This window comes from Anser anser (assembly GCF_964211835.1).
Source record: "Anser anser genome assembly, chromosome: 5".
NCBI classification, from domain to species: Eukaryota; Metazoa; Chordata; class Aves; order Anseriformes; family Anatidae; genus Anser; species Anser anser.
This window is the reverse complement of record NC_139725.1, coordinates 25,373,963-25,396,148: the sequence shown is the minus strand read 5'-3', so window position 1 is coordinate 25,396,148 and position 22,186 is coordinate 25,373,963. Positions and strand designations below refer to the sequence as shown.

The following is a 22,186-nucleotide window of genomic DNA, read 5'->3' as shown; positions in this document are numbered from 1 at the left end:
GCTGTGTTAGTGAGAGGATCTGTGACTTATTCTGCAGAATAAACTAAACAACCTAAGACTTGTATGTGTTTAACAAAAGTGGAAATCCCTTCCTGACCCATAATCAGGCTGCCCCTTTGACTTACAGCAAACAAGACATGTTCATATTGTATCAGAGTACTTCCTTACCAAAATCTTTCTGCTGCAGCCATAAACAGTTCCTCCAGAAGAAGGAAAACAAACAAATAACCATAACAAACAAAACAGATTTAATCTGTCTCAGTATGTGTCAGTGTGGGTAATTAAGGGACCAGTAAGAGGAAAAATCTTCTCCTTCAAGCAGTCACATGTATTTTTAAAGCTAATAGTCATTGTCTAATTCTGAATTTCAGGCACTGTGCCCCTTGAATGGCTATGCTGACAGTGCTCATAATGTGTCCAGACACGTCCATTACAGTCCTCTGAACGTGCTTTCCTCTGAGCGTTCAGTGCTGTGTCTGAAGTTTAGAACCACCTAAAAACATACAAAAATGGTGTTGTATATTTTCCATTTGATATTACTGCACCCTTCCACTAGCTAATTATCCAACATTTTAAGATCTTTTTTTTGCTCTGATGGTGGCATAATTGTCACATAACATTATGAAATGTATTTTGAAGAGATGGAATAAAATTCAAGAGATAGTTGACAACTCTGAAGTCCATAGGGCAGTTGGGACTATGCTGTTAGATAATGGGATAGAACAAATTGTGATACTTACCTGATAAATTACACTAAAATGGAAGTCTCAGTCTTACACAGGAGATTCTTTTCGACTACTATGCATTTGGAGGTCTTTCTTTCTACAGGCCACTTCGTGTTTTCTTTTTTCCTTTCAATTTAATCTAACAAGTAATTATTTGAGCTTACTGTTCAAGGAAACTTCTATGTTGGTAACCCAAAAAGCTGAAGTGTTAGCCTAGTTATTACAGACTTTTCATATGGCCTTTGTTCATGCTTTCAGTTGTTTATTTCTTCTAGAGACTTGTTCAAAGCTGACTATGTCTTAATGGAAATGTGATACTGATTGCTCTTAGTTTGATCATGTCACAGAGCCTGCAGTGTGCCTTCTCAGTGTCCCAAATGAAAGGATAAAAAAATCCAGAGATCCAACAATAGAAAAGAGAAACAAAATTAACGAGCAAATGACGTCCTTATATACCAAATATAATCAAAACAGAGCTTTTAAGGTTATGTCTTTAATTTCAGCTGAGCTTTTGTCTATCACACAGAAATGAAGAAAGTTTATACCACTTCTTGAAGCCTCTGTTGACAGTAAGGGTAAAAGAATACCAAGTCGCTAAATTATTCTGTTTGAGTGATATTAACTATAGATCATATATAGTTATTGATCTGGTTTTTTTTATGAACGCTTTCTGTTTTCACAGGCTTCTCCATTTGCTTGTTTTTTTATAAAGCTTACATTTACTTGCAGTAATACTATTCATAGACTATTTGTCATGAAAGTTTTGATTCTTCAGACTTAATATATTCTTTACACACCAAAAAAAACCTGTCTTGTCTTCTAAAATTAAATTTATCAGATTTGTTGTGTGATTTGGTCCCTAAAAATGCTTACTGGTGTGGTAGTGGTTATATTATGTAAGTTAATTTTTGTAGTTGTTTCTTCTGACATATTTGGTTAACTACCATAAGATTTTAACCTTGAAAAATCTTAATAATAGCTAGCAATATATTGTATAGATTTCAGATTTTCTATACTCATTCTAATACAGTTTGAAGGATGCTCATTTTCTTCACCCATTTTTGCCTTTGTCAAAAGTTAAGCTTTTGTGCTTGGCATGCTAATTGCTGACTACTTCATATCTAATAATTAATTTTGCATCACTACTGTACCTGCATGTAATATTTTTTTTCCAAATGCCAGCTTGTGAAAATATTATACTGAGAGATCACATTAATTTGAAGTCCTTGAGAATTACAAAAATTTATTAAAAGTACCCTAAAAATAGTACTGCCCCTAAATTTCTAAAATCATATTTGTTTTCTTTTATCTACTTTCCTTTTTTTTTTTTTTTTTTTGCTATTTCTGTTTCTGAAAGATCAGTAAAGACTGCACAAAAAGTATTCTGCAAAATGGGCTATCAGATACTGAAACAAAAAATAAAGTAGAACCTTGCTTTGTCTAGATTCTCCCTGTTGGGTAACACCAACAGGCTCAGTGTTCCAGCTGACATTGTACAAAATAGTTTCTATATGACACAGTGATACTTGAACTACTGTCAACCTTGTCCAACACATTGTGGAGTAGAGAGGACTAAAATATCTGAAAAAATTGTTTCTTTTTATATTAACAGTATTTGATCCACTATAAATATTCAGGTTTATAAGACCTCATTTTTAGCCTGCCAGTCTTGTGTTAGTGTATTTTTGGCATGCAGCAAATACTCTGTTTTATTTCAGGAAAGAATAATAAACACCAGACTTTTTTATATTTGTAAGCTTTGCAAAAAGTCTTAACAATTTTATTGTTACAAAACATTGTGCTATTCATTCTTTGAATTCAGGAGTGTTATATGAGGAATGTATGTGGCCTATTTATTAGATGAACTAGGATGTTGAAAAGGATTGCTTGTATCCTACTTTCTTCAGGAACTGACATTTTTATTCTTATGCAGTTTTCCTAGTGGAATCTTTACTTTTTAAAGTCATAAACCTATTGTTGTGAGAGACTCTCTAGCAAAGCTTGAACTGGATCTCAGGAGTTTGATGCACTCTGTTTTATGCAGGCAATGTAAAAGAAATTTTAAATGTATTATTTAAAGGCACATTAATCTTGCCACTATAATGGTGTAATAATGCATACCATAGAAGATCAGCTTCTAAAAGTAACATCACAGTATTTTTCTTTTTGTTCTCTGAGTCAATTCTTTGTAGAGATAGCAATTACGCATTCATCTCTGTCTCTTATAGCCTGATTCCATATTCAGCTGTGAGGTAGGTAGTCCTTACTCCTTACTCACACAACAAAAAGAATATTTCTCATTTGGAACAAATGGAGGATAGTCAAAATAAGCAAATTTCTATAATAAATGTTAATAACTAAAATGTGTACCTTTTTCTACTAAATTAAGTAAAATAGTTAAATGCTCATAAAATGCTTTGAATATAGGTTTGTCCCATACTTATTATTCCTGTGTTAATAGGTCTGACTTAGATTTTACATTTTTTAATGAAAAAGTACACTACTAGACAGATTCTAGAAATCTGTAGAAACTCTAGAAAGTCTCTTTTAAGCTTAGCACTTTTAAAACCTCACTCTGTGTAGGTTAGTTTGTGCCCCTACAGCCCAGTGTTTTGCATTTAACTGCACTCATAACATTGGAGCTTTGTTTTGAAGCGTTAGGCATTCATTAGTGTAAGAGTATTCTGTAGCTCCCCTGAGCATATATCATGAAAATAAAGTGAATTTTTACTAAGAACTATGGCCTACAAAATGCAAGGGCTCAATAATACTGTAAGCAACGTGATAACCTTTGTATCTGAACAAAGCTCAGGAAAGAATTAAGCACACAGCAGTTCAGCTAGCCATTTTACTTTAATATGGAAATACAGGTTAATTACAATTTAAAAAAATGAATTGACATACTCTATTGTTAACCTTCCATTTGAAAGGGCTTGTATTTTAAACATTTTCATGGAAATGTTAGCTAAGGCATGTTTCTACCAAACTCTTTTTTCAGTTTCGACCTACACATGGTTATAAAGTATAGTGAGAGTTCCCGTTCTCCTTTCTTGTGATTAGATACCTTACTGAATTTGATGCCATTTGTTACCTATAGTACTGTGCCCTTCAGTAAGTTTTCAGCCTTGCCTTTCAATCTCTTCTATTTCCAGCCACTTGTCCTTATACTTTTGCAGATTTGAGTTAAGCATCCACAGCACAAGTTCATTAGAGGAGTTAAAACACAGCTGACTGTCTCAGTGGCTCCTGTGGTAATGGGGCTCAAGATGTGTGCATTGCTGTGGCAGGTGCCTAAACCAGGCAAACCTCCTGCTCAGCACTGTCTGGCACTGTAAATTGGGTTGTACTTCTCTGTGCTAACATTACTGTCTCTATCAGTATAAACAGGGATTAAAAATATATGTGGCCCCTTAAGAGTGGGGTTCCAGCAGTTCTCTGTGTGATTCTGCTTTGGGGGGGATGAAAATTTTTTATTATTTTCTTTTTCTTTTTTCTTTTTTTTTTTTCTTTTTTCTTTTCACATCTGCAGATGTGAACAGTAAATACAGGAAAAGCATATATCCATCCTAATCTTCTCCCAACCTCAAACTATTTTAATTCATATTAAATTAATAAAATTAATTTTAATAGTTATATAAATCATTAATTTATGTATTAATTATTAACTATTGTATAAAATAAATTATTTTTTACTAGGAATTTTAAATGTCTCATAATCCCCACTGACTCATTCTTCTGAGTATTGGTTCAGGTCCCCCTTGAATCCACATAAAATTCTTGTAACCACTGCATTCTCTGTCAAGGAAATTTAAGTGTCATCCACCATTGTATTTTTCGTAACCATGCTCTTACTAATGTCATTTGATGATCCGTAGCTCTTGTACAGAAGGACAAGCATGCACTAAAATCAGTTCTTATCCCTATCCACCCTTTTTATATCATGCATGATTTTGTAAACCTCTGTCAGATCCTCCTTAAGGAGACTGGAGAACATTTTCAGTGTCTATCTTACTGAAGGTGTGGATGAACTGTGAATTACTACAGTGGCATAATGTAGCCCACTATGTTCTCTATCCCTTGGCTAATAATTCATAATGTTTTACTTGTTTTCTTGACTCCTGTCAGCTGCTGTGATTCTTTATTAACCAGTCCATGAAGACTTTCCAAGATGTTATTAGCATAGTATGGCACTCTTGTCAACGTTTGCCACAATATAGCATCAATCTAGTTTGGTATCACAAAATGGAAGGTAAATAAGAGTCACATTCTCTAAATTGTTTGTCGTATCACATCTTTGTCCTGGGATCTACCACTTCAGAGCATGACAGAATCAGAATCCTGTCATAGTGTGATCTCTGAGACAATACAGTTTGCATCCATTCCTGGAAGAAGGCATTGTTGCAGATCCACATTTTCAGAGGCTGTCTCCTGCACAGCAAAAGGGTGCTACCTGGCTTCCTGCTCCAGCCCTCTTTAAATCAGATCATGTAAAAGCGTAGCACAGAAATAGCATCTGTCTCCATTTTATCTCAGCAGTCAGCTTTTGAGCTTGTACAATCTGGTTATTTTTTTCCAATGACATCCAAATTATTCCTGGTGCAAAGTTACTTTGTGGTATTTGTTTTAGAAAGGATTAAATTTTCTGTGGAAAAGCTAACAAGTGAAAATGGGAATCTTTAACAGGCATACCTTCTCCCATGAATTGAAGATCATTTGAGTCCTGCTAATTCTTAGCTAGGAAATAACTGTTTAAGTGTTTATCTAAATACCTTTAGATAGCAGCTACACTTACAACCTGATGAAATTTGTAAAGATTTGTAAAAGTCAGATCATACATACCTTAAGAAATCTCTGCCTTCAACCATGCTTGGCCCTGTTTTAGCACCCCTCATTAATAAGAATTTCACAGAGGTACCCAAGAATTATTTGTCTCTTCCAAGAATTGCAAGCCAAACTGCTTTTTCTTCTACCTCAATTTATGCTTGCTTTTTTTTTCAAGACTGAACTCAAAGAAGGTCTAGACCAAAACCTGTGCTCATTTATAGAACAACCTACAGCAGTATCCTTGTGCAAGAACCCTAAAAACACGTTTACCATAGTAAACCATAGTACCGTGGTAAACCATAGTACCATAGTACCGTGGCTGTCTGCCAAAAGTGCTGTATCACTGACGGGAGTGCAGAATCAGTTGTGAAGAGCAACTTAGTAATGAAATAATTCCTCTTTATTTTCACTTTTAATACTAACATATTGTTCCAGCATCATATTTCTTATGATTTCTTATGAATTTCTTTGGAATTTCTTAGCAGAATTCATATATTCATCCCCGTGTACTAGACAGGCTATCATAAAGATATTCAGCTATTTAAGAAAGTTGTAAATTTCTGAAAGACAACTCAAATCCATGTACAACACACGTCAGTGATTTCCTGAAAATAAGTCAGGAGAGGTCATTGTTAGAAGTATTTCTGTATGATTCTGAAGCAGCTGATGAAAGATTTTTAGTCCCCAGTACCTCCATCACTTGTGCTTTGCGCAGACTCTGAAGTTAAAGGTTATGAGTGCTATAGTACTGCACAGCTGCACCGTGAACAGTCTTTCATCTCGTTTGTTAAATTTGGAAATGTACTTTCTCCTGGCCTTAATTTTCCTGTATTTCTTCATATTCTAAATGGCAGCTGAAGGCAAGCAGAAATAGGAAGTAATTGATTTAACAACCTAAGACAAGTACAGGGAAGTAGAAAAGTTTGTCTTAGTGCTTGCTGTGACCTGAGAGAGCTTCTCTAGACTCTTTTTTCTAAACAGTACCTCAGCACCTTCGGCCAGCCAAGTGGCCTTTAAGCCTGAATGAGCATGACTTTTTTTTTTTTTCTCAGTGCAATGCTCCAGTATTTCATCTTTTCAAACTGTTTTACAGCACTCAGAGCAGAATTATATTGACAAGGTTAGAATTCATCTCCTAGAGCAGAATACAGTGCTCCTCCTGTTAAGTGCTAATATAACATTTATGTGTTGGTACCTTAATAACAGCCCCAGATTGCCTAATGAAAGTACTGAAAGCAAACAGTACTCAGTGAGATTTTATTATGACTGAAGTGACTGCAATTTGAGACAAATTATCCCCATTTTTGTTTCCATATCAAAAACAGAAATGCTAAAGCAATTGCTACATGTTCGGTATAGAATTAGACTCCACTGTCATTAATATAGAAGTAAGTGCATTTTTCATGTAAACAGCTCACGAGGGTCAAACATCAGAGAACTCTGTGGAAAATGCTTGTCAATAGCCTCGTGAGTGAATTTTGAAATAAAGTGCCTGTAACCTGTCATTATTTCTTCCTCTCAAAGTTGAGAGCAAGTGGATGAAAATTGAGCTTGTGAATTGAAGGTACTGTGAGTTATATGGCCTTATCGACTTCAGGTAAAATGACAGTTTTGCCTTGTTATTATTTTTCCTTTCAGAGGTCAGGCAATGAACAATATTACCATTATATACTGCAGAGTAAGCAAATTGGTATATAAAAAAAAGTTATTATCTGTGTACACAAAGATGATGTAAGTCACTAATCTTAAAAATGCTCAGTGTATTCTCTCTCTAAAAAAATGGAGGAATAAGTAAGACAAAAAATATCTGCTGGATGGAATAAATACCTGAAATTGTTCAAATGAAAATGTGTTTGTTCAAAAAGCAGATAAAAATAATGTAAATCAATCCTTTTAGAGAGTATATATATCATAAATCTGAGTTGCTTTCCATAAGCTGACATTGTCATATAATAGGAGTATGAGAATATGAATTAAGTCTAAGGTAAGAGCAGACCTAAATGTGTGTACAGGGTCAGGCCTGGATGGAGCTGACTTTCTTCATAACAGCCTTTATGATGCTGTATGCTGGATTTGTGACCAAAGCAGTGCTGATGACACACCCATGTTTTAGTTATGGCTGAGCAGTGCCTGCACAGCATCAAGGCCTTCTCTGTTTCTCAGGCTGCTCACACAGCAAGTAGGTTGGGCGTAAAGGGAAGCTGAGAGGGGACTCAGTCGGGACAGCTGACCTAAGCTGTGCATCTCATCTAACATCTTATGCAGCAATAAAAACTGAGGGGAAGGGGGTTTTGGAAAGGTACCCATTCGCAGAGACAGACTGGGCATCAGTCTGCTTGTGAGAGGTGTTGAGGGATTGCCTTTGCATCTTTTTTGTTTATTTGTTGGTTGGTTGGTTTGTGGTTGTTTTTTAGGGGGGTATTCTTTTTTGTTGTTGTTGTTTTGTTTTTCCTTTCTTCCTCGTCATTACTTCATTTATCAAACTGTCTTGATCTTGATCCATAAGTTTTCTTACTCGCACCACTGGGGCAGGAAAGAGCAGGTGAGCAGCTGTGTGGTGCTTCACTGGCTGGGCAGCTGCGCTTCAGCAATTTGGTGTTCCTCATCTGAAGTTCTGAGGCCTCTTTGTATTCAGATCAAAAAGGATAAAATACGTAGCAAAAATACAGGGACAAGATAATTATTTTATGAACTCATCTTAGGTTTTCTAAAATTCAGGGATAATACTGTTTAATGTACTTAGGTACAATTAATTTGGGTTGAAATGGCTGCAAATTGACAAATTCTTCCTCTGTCTTATGGAATAACATTTCAGTATTTTGAAACATTATATTCACTTCCAGTACCTGCTAACATGTTCCAAAGTGATTTATACAAAAACTTTTACAAGGAATTAATCAGAAAGCCTCTCCCACTTCTTTAATGCCATTAGAGTAAAAGGAGGTCAGTTACTCAGAGTTAGCTTAACAAATAAGCTAATTAGACGTGCAGGTTGATGTAAAAATAATTTAAAGTACTTTCAAAATGAGTTCTGCTCTTAAGAAAATGCTCTTATCTTTTAAAAGGGTGTGTTTAGACCATTCTGCTCTTCAGAACTGTATCTTTGCTGTATCTAAACTGTATCTTTAATATTTTGACTTCTAAAATAACTCTACGCGTTTTATTAATTCATTGCTGTTGCTTCAGTGGTTCCTGCCATTTCTGTGCTTCAGAGAATAGAACTTCTATCCATTCTGTCCATATTAGTGGATAAAAGTTAGCATATGCAAAAAAAGATATTTTTTCATTGCAAAATACATTAAGAGCAGTATTTCTTTAAATTCTAGAAAGGAAAAAATGAGCAGATATTAACTGTCAGACAAATTCTTAATTGCTCAAAATGACATTTCATTAAGAAGGGAAGTTTAGGGGAAAAAACAGGTTCCATGAAATAACTGTACTGCACATACTTTTTTGAATATATCATCAAAATAAGAGCAACATTAATTTCTACCAGTTGTGTAATATGTACAATATTTTGTTTCTCTTTTAGGTTGAAGATTCGGAGACATATAATAATGTAGCTGCAGAGTGTGGAATGCTCACTGTGGTTGTTGTATCTCACTTACCCAAAGATGCTGCCATTGAATGGCACGTTATTGCTGTAGTTGATGATCCACTTCAAAGAAAACATTTTGCAATGAAGATGTTATCAGAGGGCTTCCAAATTGATTGTGAATCTGTGGAGTCCAGTTCTGCATCTTGTGCTTCAATCTCTGTACGTCTAAGCTTGATTTCACCATCTGCTTCTCAGCTTGATTTAGATGGACCTCTTCATGACTTAGTTTCTGTGTTTAGACAAGCAGTTGAGAAACTTTCAGAAGACTGCAATGCAAGTCCTTTGTCTTTTAGAGCTTTCTTCAGGAAGGATGTCTTTGATGATGGAGCACTACAAACAGGTAAGATAGAAAACATGTCTTAATACTAAATATAAGGTAATTTGTTTTAGTTCTGCAGAAGGTTTGATGGCAGCTGACCCTGACTTTGAGCAGGTTGGACTAGATGATCTTCTTCCAGTCTGAGTTATTCTATGATTCTATAAAAAGAGAAAATGCTGAGAAATCTGGCAGCCTCAGGGTCTAACATAGGGATCGTGAATCTTTTGCTTAAACACGTTTGAACAATAGTCCATTTGGTAGTCCATTTTTGTCCTGATCTAGAACTATGTTCAAATAACCAAATCCCTTGTGTGAATAGGCACTCTTTTGAGACATATTGATGAAATACTAATGCTCTGAAACAAGGAAATGGTGTTCCATCCTCCATATAAGAGGGTGTCTGGTTTTGAAAATGGGCTGGTTTCTTACCAGTTTAGTCAAGTAGACCTTGATAACCAAAAAAATTACTGTTTTTTTTCCAGTACTTAATTTTTCAAAATTTCATTCACTTACCAAGTAAAGAGAGTACAGGACAATAAATATAATGTTGCAACTATAAATTATTTCTTCTGATGTACATCTTTATTTTGGGCTGTAATCAATTTGGGAAAACTAACATTACCCAAGAGCACAAAAGCTTCTTTTATCTGTCAGACATACCACACTGGTAGACCATACTTGTATTGAAATCAGTAAGAGCTTTGCTATCAATTTGAGAAGGAACCAAATCATATCCTTAGTCTATATTTGTCTCAGACATGTATGCACTTTAAAAATCCTTGCAAACCACAACTGATCCATATTAATTAGCTGACATAAATGTTAGCCCTCAAATAGTCTACTGTCCTATTTTTTTTCTTAACCTGCAGCAGTTTTTGAAGAAAATTCAACTTGACATTGTTTAATAGATTTAAAGTACAGGAATTGAAAGCTATAAAAATGTGGCATAGAATAAGCATATTTAATCCAGGAAGCAAAGAATGAACATATAGTCTGACAGAATGTTGTTGTTTTTACTACATCTTGTTTAAGAGCTAAAAGGAAACCTGATAAAACATGTTTCTGGCATAAGCTTAACATTATCATTTTGCCTGCTCTCTTTCTGATATTTCTCAGGCCATAAAATAATTACTTCCAAATAAACTTAATTTGCTTTATTAGATATATTGCTCAATATAATGTGTAAATTGTGTGCATGAAAATGTGATTCAGTTTGATTCTTGTTACACTACTAATGGCATAGATATAGAAAGTTGTTGTGATTTTCATATATTCATTCTGGTTGTGTTCAGTTCTCTCTACTGTCATAATAATTCCTGTCATTATAGTAATTTTATCATTATCTTCACTGGTAAAAGATACATCTTTGCAATCTGTAGAATATATAGAATACATTAAATTTAAAAGTAGCACTAATTCATTGATAAAGAATTTAAAAATAACTTTTGTCTACTAAGGAAACATTTCCATGAACTTCATGTTATAGGAAGAAGAAATACGCTATTTGAAAATAATTTCTCATATTAAAACAGTTGCTGCTGAAGTGTCTTGACAGTTTCAGTTGAATATAAGGCTATTATATATGTACATGGCATGATTTTGAATCAGAAGACTAATTTTTAATATATTGTTAAGACACAGATGTATTTAAGTGTCCTGCTAATACATGTCTTTGGAGATAGTGTCCATTGTCCTCACCTTTCCAAAGGATGCAGACTATTACTGAAATATATCCTTGACTATCTTTTGTACTATTTTTAATCATATTTCTTATAATTTAACTCACACATATGTATTAACTGTCACTTAAACAAGCACTTTATAAAGTCTCCAAGATGGTCCCATTCATTTCACTATAACCTACACAGCATACACAAGCAAGGTAAAAATAATCTGTTTTATCTTCATAGTCCTTATTAGCAGTATTTAGTTTTGTCTGTCAGAACAACTGCAGACGTGTCCTTTAGAATGCTTCACAGATGTAATATACCAGAACTAATATCACACCTTCTTTTGAATCTTACACTATTTTAATGTGCCCATAACACCAGCCCAAGCTATTGGAGATTATTAAGCTCTGATGTCTACACTTTTTCCAGTTTTATTCCTATGCTCTTATTTAGCTATAAAGTGGTCCTCAAGCTTCATTTATAGTAACCTGTTAACTTTTCAGCCTTCTCCCTAAATTTGGATTCAGTACCATGAGAGGAAAAATGGCATGTTTTATATTACCCAGAAGTTTATTTCATTACCTGAATAGGATCAGAAATGTTTATTATATCTGATTTGAGGTGAGTTCCAATAAGCTTGTTCTGCTTATGGCATGCTTGTGGATGCATGAGTCTGACTGTGGCAAGTCACAAAAGGAAACAGTTCTGGATTCCAAAATAGAACTGTTTTGTGTCTTCTCAGTTCCAGGTGTGGCCAGAACTTGCTCATACCTGTCTCTGTAGAGGTACCATAAGATATTCTGAGTGTTTGGATGTCTCTTTGTAATGATTTCTATTACCTCCAAAGGTTAGTTTCTGTTCTAGAGTAAGTCCAGTTGGGTATCACAGATTACTTATGCTACTGATCAGATAGTTGATAACACTGTCTTTCAAAAACAGAGGAGCATTTTACTAGGACACAGAACAGACCAGAAGTGTTCTGATCTTGAAAATCTGAGGCCAAATACAAGAAGATTTAAAAAATATTCTTTCCTTGATATGGCTTCCAAAACATAAATGTCATTGAGAGAGCAGTTTTTCAGTTGCATTTGTTAATTCAGCTCAGGTAGTCCTGGTTGCTAACCATCTGTATGATGAGCCATTACTGACATGTCTGATCTCCCACATGTGTTAGACATTGTTAATCCCACAAGTAGGTCTGTTCTTTTGGAGTTTTCAACTCGAACACGTCCATTGTCTGCTGGGGAAAGATAGTATTAATAACCTAGCAGGGGATGCTAGGCACTGCTATTCAAATATATTTAATGTGAAGCACATCAGACAGATATATCTATAATGGAATAGATAGAAATTATCATGTCTCAAAAGATGAGAGGGGTGGCTGAGGAAGTAACTGTTCCAGTCTTACTGCATTTCAGGTGGACTTCCATCATGTCATAAGATTAGTAAATAGTCTTCAAGAATTCTTGAAAGATCTTGAATTATAATGTATTGTCTCTTCTACCAAAAGCATAGAAAAGAAATAAGATAGCTTTTTCTTATTAGAATTTAAAATCATTAGGTTGAAAGGAAGGAATGCTGCCACAGATCTACTCAAATGAGCTTCTGATGAGATGAGTGCTTTTTTGGTGCAAAGAAATCTAAAATTTATTTTAAACAGTCCAAATAAATTAGAGAAGCCTGTTTGTATCTGACACAGTAAGATGAGAACCAAGAACATATGGTACCCTACCTATTGTAACAGGTTAATGGAAATTATTATATGTTACAGATGTCAAAAGAGGCTAAAGGTTTGTGATGCAAATTTGAGACAGATAGCTTTCTGTCATCCTAAGACCAGATGTAAAGTTTTATTGAACAAAGTGTAGTACTGATGATGAACTTCTCAGAGGCAATCCCTTATAACATACGAGAGCATTATGGGCACCATGCTGAGAACACAGAACGTGTAGAGGTAGGAGGATTAGATTAAGCTGACATATATACTTAGCAAGATGCTGTTAAGCCTTTAGAAGTCTTTAACATAAATTTGGCTATTTCTTTCTTATTCACATTTAAATATACATTAATATAGACATGTCAGGATGATTGGCTATACCATCCGGTTGACTAGATTATACTTCAGTATAGGGAAGTTGAATGCTCATAAGTCATCCCATTATGATTCCACAAGCCTTGTTCACAGGATGTATGCAAAATATTTTTGAATATTTATTAGGGAGTGGAAAAGGTCCTGCATTTACCAGAATGTCATATTACATAATCCCTTTATAATAATATAGAAAAAAATGAAGAGTGAATATAAAAAGGCAGAAGAGAACAGGAATAGAAATACAGCCTTATATCAGCATTAAAATGAATATATAACTAGTTTGAAATGTGTCTGTACTCTGTAAATAGTTAGGACTAAAAGAATATTTTTACTTATGTGTTTATCAGCTTCAAGGATACTACAATTAACTTAAATATATAACTTAAATTATATAACTATAAATTAACTTAAATATATAACTTAAAAATAATTATAACTTAATAAAATATAACTTACAAATAATTATAATACTGATTTAATAGAGTTCAACTGGACTGTAGAAAATCTTACTTGAAATGGGACTGTTTCTTTGGTGGAAACAGAAGCCCTGTTAGGCATACATTTAGGAATCTTTGCTCTGATATAGTAGTTTCCTGAAGTATGTGCAACATACTGCTTTTAAACTAAGTATTCCATTTATTAAGATACTGCATTATCAACACATTTTTGTAGATGCTTTCCAAAGCACATGGTTCTAGTACTGGTAGATATTATTTATGTAGTGTAAATCTCAGGCAAGTGGAAGTACATCAAGTGAAGATAAAAATATACATTTTCTTAACAATGCATTTGTATGCACTGGGAAAAAAAAAAAAAAGGTACTTAAAAGTATTTTTAAAAATATTATAAAAAAGTAAAGCTGAATTAATTACATTAACGTCCATGTAGTCAGTACCACTCAGAGGAAAAACAAATTTAGTCTATTTACATAATAGACATAAGGCAAACCGCAGCCAAATCTGAATGATACTCAGTTGCACATTCAAATAGTTTGTTTTCTCAAGTTTATTTAAAAAGTAGTATATTGAGGAAAACAAAAGGAAAGCAAGAACAGGCAGAGTTATCCAGAAGTAACCCAAGAGACACAATGTTTTCAGTAACTACAAGAAGTTTCTGGAGCTTTCTCTCTCCAGTCATTCTCCAGAAACATTAGCAAGCAGCTCCAGTAGCAGCAGTGACTTCAGAGGAACATAAAGTAGTGTTGATCTTCTGTCTAGGTTCCCAGAATTGCTTGTGCAATGATTCTTTTATACTTCCTCTGTTTTTTCCCTCATATTTTACTAGTCTCTTACTTATTACTTTTGGTATACCAAAAATCAAGCAAATGATCTTAAAGTATCAGACAGTCAGAGAATACGAGAGGAGAATATGAAAACATCGTTTTCAATATTGCATCTCTCATCACACATAGATCTTATCACAGACCTGATGCCTTCTCTTCCCCTCTTTTAGATGATAAAATAATTATGGCTGATTTGTTGGAGGGAGGAATTTAGTACAGATGTTACAGTTCTCTGTTTATGGAGATATAAGGGTATCACTTTTTTAGTAGGTAGGGAAAGTGACACTAAAGATTGTTCCAATCCAGAAGAGTATTCTAGGATTTGGGATTTCTTTTGTTTTTGCCATAATGTAGATCTATGTAACTTACTGAGTGAATTTCAGCATTGAAATGAATGGTAGCTCTCCACATGTGAGTAATAACATGAACAAAAAAAAAACACATCCTGATCATTTCCAAGACCTTTCTTGTACCTGCAGAATGACACACCTCACAAATGTAAATGTCCTTTCAGATCATCCAGTTGTCAATCTATGAGTGATCACTACAGCTTAGTTTCAGTTGTTTAACATATATTCTGCTTTTCAGGCTCTGTATGATGACTTTTTCCCTTTCCCTTAAAATATTTAAGAGTTTAATCCAATTCAATAAAAGGACATCTTTTCAACATTCAGCTATAAAACACAATTACTTACTTTCTTTCATCCCTTTTCCATAGTTGTAATCCTACTTGCTAGTTCTTCTTGTTCCTAGTTGTATGTCACCCAGATACTCCTGCTTACAACTCTCAAATATTCATAGAGCACTATCAAGTTCTTCTCCACACTCAGACATACAGATCTTGTTATATTAGACCAAACTGTTCACAATCAACTCTTATTTCATTAGCCACTTTTTTTTTTTCCTATTCTTTGGACTCATTTTGGTATGTTACGATGTTTTAGGTAATATGTTGTGCAGAACAAAAGGCATTTTTTTCTACATTTTTTATTAACTTGGAGAACATTTATAATAGGCTACAAATTGAGATTAGAAAAAGAATTGATATGACCAGCTTTGCAATCTAATGATGTAGTTGTTGTGGCTAACATAGATAATTTGGCCAAATAGAAATATTTTTAAAATATCATGGTGTTGTCTGAAGTAGACTATAAAAATGAACTTAGTTTTCTACCAAATCCTGTTAATTTAAAATAAATAGAAAATCCAAGTATAGTTGCCTAACTTGAAAGAAGAGGAAAATCCAAATTCTTCAGGTTTCCTGTTAAGAGAATAGATAATTTGCCAGGTATAATTGTTCAAGCAGCAGACCTATGCTGCTGCTCAAAAAGTAGAGAAAGAAAAAAGAAATGGTTAAATTAGTCCTTGGAGAAATGAATCAGACTATAATATATATAAGCAATTAAGAAACACTGATATGATTCATGAGTGTGTTTAAAATGACATTTTAAAAGGGTAGAAGCAGCTAAATTTGGTCTTGGGCTACAAAGGTGGCTTTGTAATCTTGCTATTGCTACACAAAGTATCCAGTCAAGGGACCTGATATATTAAATGACTTAACAAGCTGAAAGTTTTTGTATCTGTTTTCAAGGCTGTTACTATACCTTCTACAAGTCACTGTGAACATCTTACATAAGAAAATGGAGAAAGGATTTATTTGTCTGCTATCAAAAACTTGAAGATTTTTTTTTTTCTTATAGTAATATTGCCTCTTGAATGAATTTGCATAGGAAGGTGTTTTATGCCTGTGAGGCAGTTTAAAATATATTAAAGCCTACTTCAGGGCAGCTGCCTTCTGTCCTTTAAGATGGGAAGTTTACTTTTTAAGAGCACAGATCCTAGACTGAGAAAAATTCAACCACTTGGTGCCAAGGCCAGGTAGCAAATTTAGAACACCTCCTTCTTCAAAGTAGACAGCATGTGATATCTAAAGGCTATGTATGGCACAGCTGTACATAAAAATCTTGGCTAAAACTTTAAATGGAAGCAAGTTCTTTAATTGCTTGACCCAAAAATGATCTAGAATATACACTTTTATCTTTGATACAGAACACTAGCAATCTCTTGATAAGGTTGTTTTAAAGCTACCTGTGTACAACCTCACATTTCTTCCAAATTTCAGCTACTGAAATCTGCAGTACATTTACAGGTTACTCTTTGCTCCCTGTCATGTTTTCACATTGTATTGAAGTACTTCTGAGTTCTTCACCAAAGGAATTATTTGTGTGGACTTCTTAGTTTTCCTGTTGAAGATTTACATGCCATGACCAGTGGGACAAAATGGACCTGCCATAAAGCAGATGTTTTGCAGAAAAAGTCATAGATCGTAAAGAAGACTTTCCTAAGCTTCTTGATGTGTAAACCTGATTCGCTTTCCTCCCTTAATTAGTTTAGAAGATGCAAGCCATTTTTTATGGTAATCCAGGCAGTGGCTTTGCTGCTTTATGCTATTCATTTAGTTATCTCAATAAACATTGGAATTTGCTAAAAACAGTAGGCTATAAGGTGAAGATCTTGAACAAGTAGATGTAAAGAGGCTTTGATTATGGAATGAGAAACCAATATATTCTGTAATGAGTCAGAAGGGATAATTTTGATAGTTAGCTCTACAAGGAATCTGAACAGATTAACAGTCTTCTGGAAAACTGTTATCTTCTACACAGGTGTAAATATACATGGTCTGTCCATATACGCATACGTTTTTGTATATGCACCTAAAATGCATAAAGTGCAACCGTCCTCCTACAATGTCAAAATTATTTTTTTGAAACTTTGTTTATTACTTTGTTGACAGAGAGCATCTATAAAAGTATCTTACAAAAATATCATCAAGCATTCAGTCATTGCCAAATTTGGATCATCTGGTGTTTAATATATGAGGCATACATGCTCTGTCTATCTATCCAGAAACCATTTGTGACAAATTCAGTTTTTAATGACACGTCACAGATTATGATTTACAATTACATGAAAAGTTTTTCTCTGACACCGTTTAAACATGCCAACATTTTGGCACCAATTCTGCAATTCTAAGTTAATAAACAGTGAAAAAACTTAGATTTCCAGAGACCTCTGAGGAGTTCTACGGAACTGCCACTGGAAACTGGTCTGAAGGACACCACTTTATGATTATTGTCTTAATTTTTAAACATATCACAAATACATCTTGTCTTGACAGAGAAGTTGTGGCTGTGCTTTCCCTGGAATTATTCAAGGCCAGGCTGGACAGGGCTCTGAGCAACCTGGTCTAGTGTACGGTTGGAACTAGATGACCTTAGGTCCCTTCCACCCCAAGCCATTCTGTGAGTCTATGAAATCAGTCCTCTGCTTAAAATGTTTTCAGCATGCATTTATGAAGGGGATTTTGTTGTTTTTGGAACACCATTCAATGTCATACAGTCATACTCTGACTCAGAAGGAAATATATAAAAGCTTAGGATCCATATAAGTATTATAATTTTGTTCAACGACTTCCCACCCATTTAACAGGTTGGGGCCTTGGGTTGATTTGTTTTTGTTGGTGGTGGTTTTTTTTATCTGATATAATGCAGCTATTACAACAAGAAAAAGTGAAAAGTTTTTCTTGTTTATGCCACATGCACTGTAACTTTTAAGCCTACAAAATAGCTGTAACTAACCACCAAAAGAAAGTATTTTGCCATTGTTGCAGTTAGTCATTTGACAATGCATAATATATGCAGTAGTCTCAATAGTCTGTTTCTTTTGAAACTTCTGGTGAATTTCAGTTTAAAATAGCATAAGGTTATTAGGTGTCATTGAGAAAATTGCTATCTTTAGAAAAACAAGCTAGGAATTTTTTATTATTATTTATTTTAATTTTTCCTTCTTTGGACTTCCCTCTGCTTTTACTTGTAAGGCATCAGATCTGCTATGTTAAAATCCAATTAATAGATCTAACTCATTGACACTTAAGAGTACATTTATAACATAGTCCCTTTAGGCGCTTCTACTTACACATAAATCAACACTGGGTAATCGGAGAATAGGTAATTTTTTGTACATCGTAACAAATTAGAATATTCTTTCTCTTTCTTCTTATTTCTGCATGGCAAGAGTGTAGCCAGCAGGTTGACTGAAGGAGCTGCAACTAGAATACCACTTCTATTTTTGTGGCGTCCCAGAAAGAGATCACCAAACTGGAGAAATTTCAGAGAAGAGCCACTAAAGTAGATGGTTAGAAGCATGACATATAAGAGATATGAGAAAAGACTGAAGGAACTGGCTTTGTTCCACCTAGGGAAGAGAAGGCTGGGGAGGAACCAAATGGCAGTCTTGCTTTACCTAGACAGGTGGTGTTGACAAGAAGCCAGGCTTGTCTCAGAGGTGCACAGGTAAAGGACAAGGGGCAGCAGTCACAAGGTACAGCAGGAGAGATTCCAGTTGGACACAATTTTTCTCCACAAGAGCAGTGTGTGCTGGTGCAGGCTGCCCAGAGAGGCTGTGGAACCTCCACCTTGGAGGTTTCCAAAACCTGACTGCACAAGGCCCTCAGCAAACCGATCTAATGACAGAGAACCTTTCCAACCAAAAGTATCATGTGATATATTAAATCATAATTAATTGGTTGAAAATTTGACCAAACATTATGAAAAAAACAGCTTTTTTCTGTCATTAATACTGCCTACTCTTGCAAAAGATGGCTACCACTCCTTACTAGGATAATAATTACTGAACCCAATAAGCAAGTTTTTCCTATTGGAGTCTATCCTTGAAAGAAAACTGGTTCTTTAGTTCTTTGCTCTTTTTTTTTTTTTTAATAGTATAGTATTCTGTTTAGTACATGTTAATTCAGTATACTGGCTATTGGGTTGAAATTAGGCATAAGAATAAACAGTATCTCACCTGTTTTACTCTTAAGGATATCACCCATATACTGATGTTATGGATCTAAATCTATTTGAGATATGCAAATGTCTTTCTGTTTGTGGCACAGAAGGAGTAAGTGACTTGGTAACTTCACACAAGATGGTAAAATTACAGAGCTTTATTTTTCCTGAAGTTCTTGGCTGAAGTTACAGATACTCAGCAACCCTCAAAATGAGGTGCTGTTTAGAGGCAGCATTGTAAGACTAGGTAATGAAAATGTTGAAGAACAATAGTTCATTGAAATGCATGCCTTGTTTCAGAACGGGGTTTGAGATTAAATCTGTTTTGAGATTGCTCATCTATTGGGCATAACTACATCATTTTAAAATTGTCAAGGGATCTTGTCATTTCCAGACTTTTATGAAGAGCATGACTAATTGAACGCAGCCTAAGGCATTTTCTACAATTAGATACATAAAGATAAATACGTTCTAATTTAGCTGATTACTCTATTTTTTCTTTGCATTAACTACATAGAATGCACTTGGAATTCTCTTCTTTCATAACGTGTAGTGTAACATACCTGCTGTGATTTAATCAACTATTTTATTTGGGTTACTCAAATTATAACAGCTTTTTAAATAATCAGGATCTCTATCTTTAGATTAGGCCTTTCTAAGTTTAGTGTTCTTCTAAATTCAAATTTTATTATTATTTTTTTTGGTGGTTGTTTTTGGCTATTACAATATGCAAACCACTTAAACTTTTGGTCTAATACCTTTAAAAATACAGTTACAGAAACCTCAGCTGTTTAACAATGCTTGTCATTTTTTGCTTAACTTGTTTGAAATACTTTATGTAGGAGTTTTGCAAAATTTTTAAGCATATTAAGATTTCATTTTGAAAGGAAACTTGTTGGATAATACTTCCTGGCTCTAGAGATTAGTGCTACAATGCTTGCTCTACATTAAGTTTACCATATGATGCTGCTTAAAAAAAAAGTCTTTGACGGGTATTAATTGGAAGGAACATTTTGGTGTTTGGCGTTAGGTGGGAGTTATTCTAAGCGGATTACAATGTTCTTTTACAATTTTCCCCTGTGTTCTTTATGTTTCACTTTTTACAAATATACTACAGACAGGCTGAAAAGGATCCCAGAACTTTTCAGCATTTAAAGCATCCCCATTCAAAGTCAATAATTATACTAAAAAAACTTTACCCGTTCCAGGGTACACTGGTGTCATATTAAAGAATATTTGGTATAAGAGAGGGTATATTTTTAGCATTGAGTTGGCTAGGAAATCTCAAATAGTTATCTTAATTAAAAAATATCCAGTCAGTTCCTCCCGCTATGCCATTTAGGAGAAAAAAAAGCAAACAATACACTTTCTGGAAGACAGTAAGACTTACAAATAACTGCCACATGAAAGAAGAACATCGGAAAATTTAGTTATTTTTCTGGCACATAGATAAAAGTTGTCCAAGCATTGATGGAAGAGCATCAGACACAAGCCAGGAAAAGCTATGGAACTAGAGGCAAGACCTTGGCCCTTTTGAAACAGAGTGATTCTACTGAGATTGCAGTCTCTTGTTCATCCAAAGAATGATCCTTATTCTGATAACATCACACACCAAGACATATACAACAAGCCCAAATTTCAGAAAATAGTGAGAATGTGAACTCTGAAAATCAAGTCAATCTGAACACCAAACATCATTTGCTACTGTTGTTTTGTCTTTTAGGTGAAATGAAATCCCAATCTATTGGAATTAATGGCAATTAACAAATGGAATTAATGTTATTAACATAATTGCAAAAGAATTTCAGAACAGCTGAAAGAATGAAACTTGAAGGCAGGCACAGTGAACAAATTGCAACAAAATGGTGTAAGAATCAAGAGGCAGCAGTCTAAAGTTTCTTGATCTGGAAAAAGGAGATGTGAGTGACATAAACCAGAATATAGCAAGTAGCATAATAAAGTAAAAGCTTCAGTTTTAAAAAATGTGTTGTTCTATGCTGAAAATATGATTGGTAGCAGGAAACCATGCATACAGAAATTCACAGCATGGATTCTACTGGGTGTTATTTATTAAATTAGGAGCCATTAATATGTTTCTCTATCCCAACTTCAGAAGAAAAATAGTGGCACAGAAACACAAGAAACTTGATAGGTCACACACAGTCCTCACACCAACCTAAACGTACCACATCCTGTTGATTGTTGTTAATATTTTTAAACGAACAGTTTTTTATTAGCAGGAGGAAAAGAAGTATTCAGAGAGAAAATATCCCTTTTTAGGCTCTTGATACTATGAAATACTTATGTGTCTCGTACATTGACGCATCTTTCATTGCCATTGAGATCACTCCACGGAGACAGCTGGACTCCATTTAAAGTAGGGATGTGGTAAGCAGCCAGAGTAGAGTATCTTTGATGTAGGAGAGAAGTAGTACAGCTTTGCCTCAGAATCATGATTCCTAGCAAAATGAAAGTTTCTTCTGGAGCAGTTCTGAAGCAATATGCAAGTCAGTGATTATGACGTATCATGCCTTGCATGGTAAAGTCCAAAGCTTGGTTTTAATTTGTTTAGTGGGCTTTGCTCTGCAGAGAATAGTCTCCTTTCATGTTGATTCCATGTTATCATAAGATACATTTAAAAATTTGCCAAAATATAGCTTCAGTTGCTGATTTTTGTTGAAACTTTTCTGCATCATTCATGTAGCTCTGATAGCAACCTGACAACGTAAGAGACCATAAAAGAAAAGAAATTATATAATTAGAGAGAAATGACCTGCCTTCTTTACATCTCGTCATACTGTTTTAACTAAGGTTTAAATGTAGGCCCTT

At 34.5% G+C, this 22,186-nt stretch overlaps 1 protein-coding gene across 4 annotated transcripts in view; it reads left to right on the top strand.

Annotated features, from left to right (window-relative positions):
• Positions 1-22,186, top strand: part of DPH6 (diphthamine biosynthesis 6) — a 196,226-nt gene that overhangs the window by 149,195 nt on the left and 24,845 nt on the right. For all 4 annotated transcript variants that reach the window (XM_083839668.1, XM_083839671.1, XM_083839669.1 and 1 more), the window contains exon 14: positions 9,082-9,487. In XM_083839668.1, the coding sequence (XP_083695794.1) occupies positions 9,082-9,487 (406 nt within the window). The remainder of the gene's footprint in view (positions 1-9,081; positions 9,488-22,186) is intronic.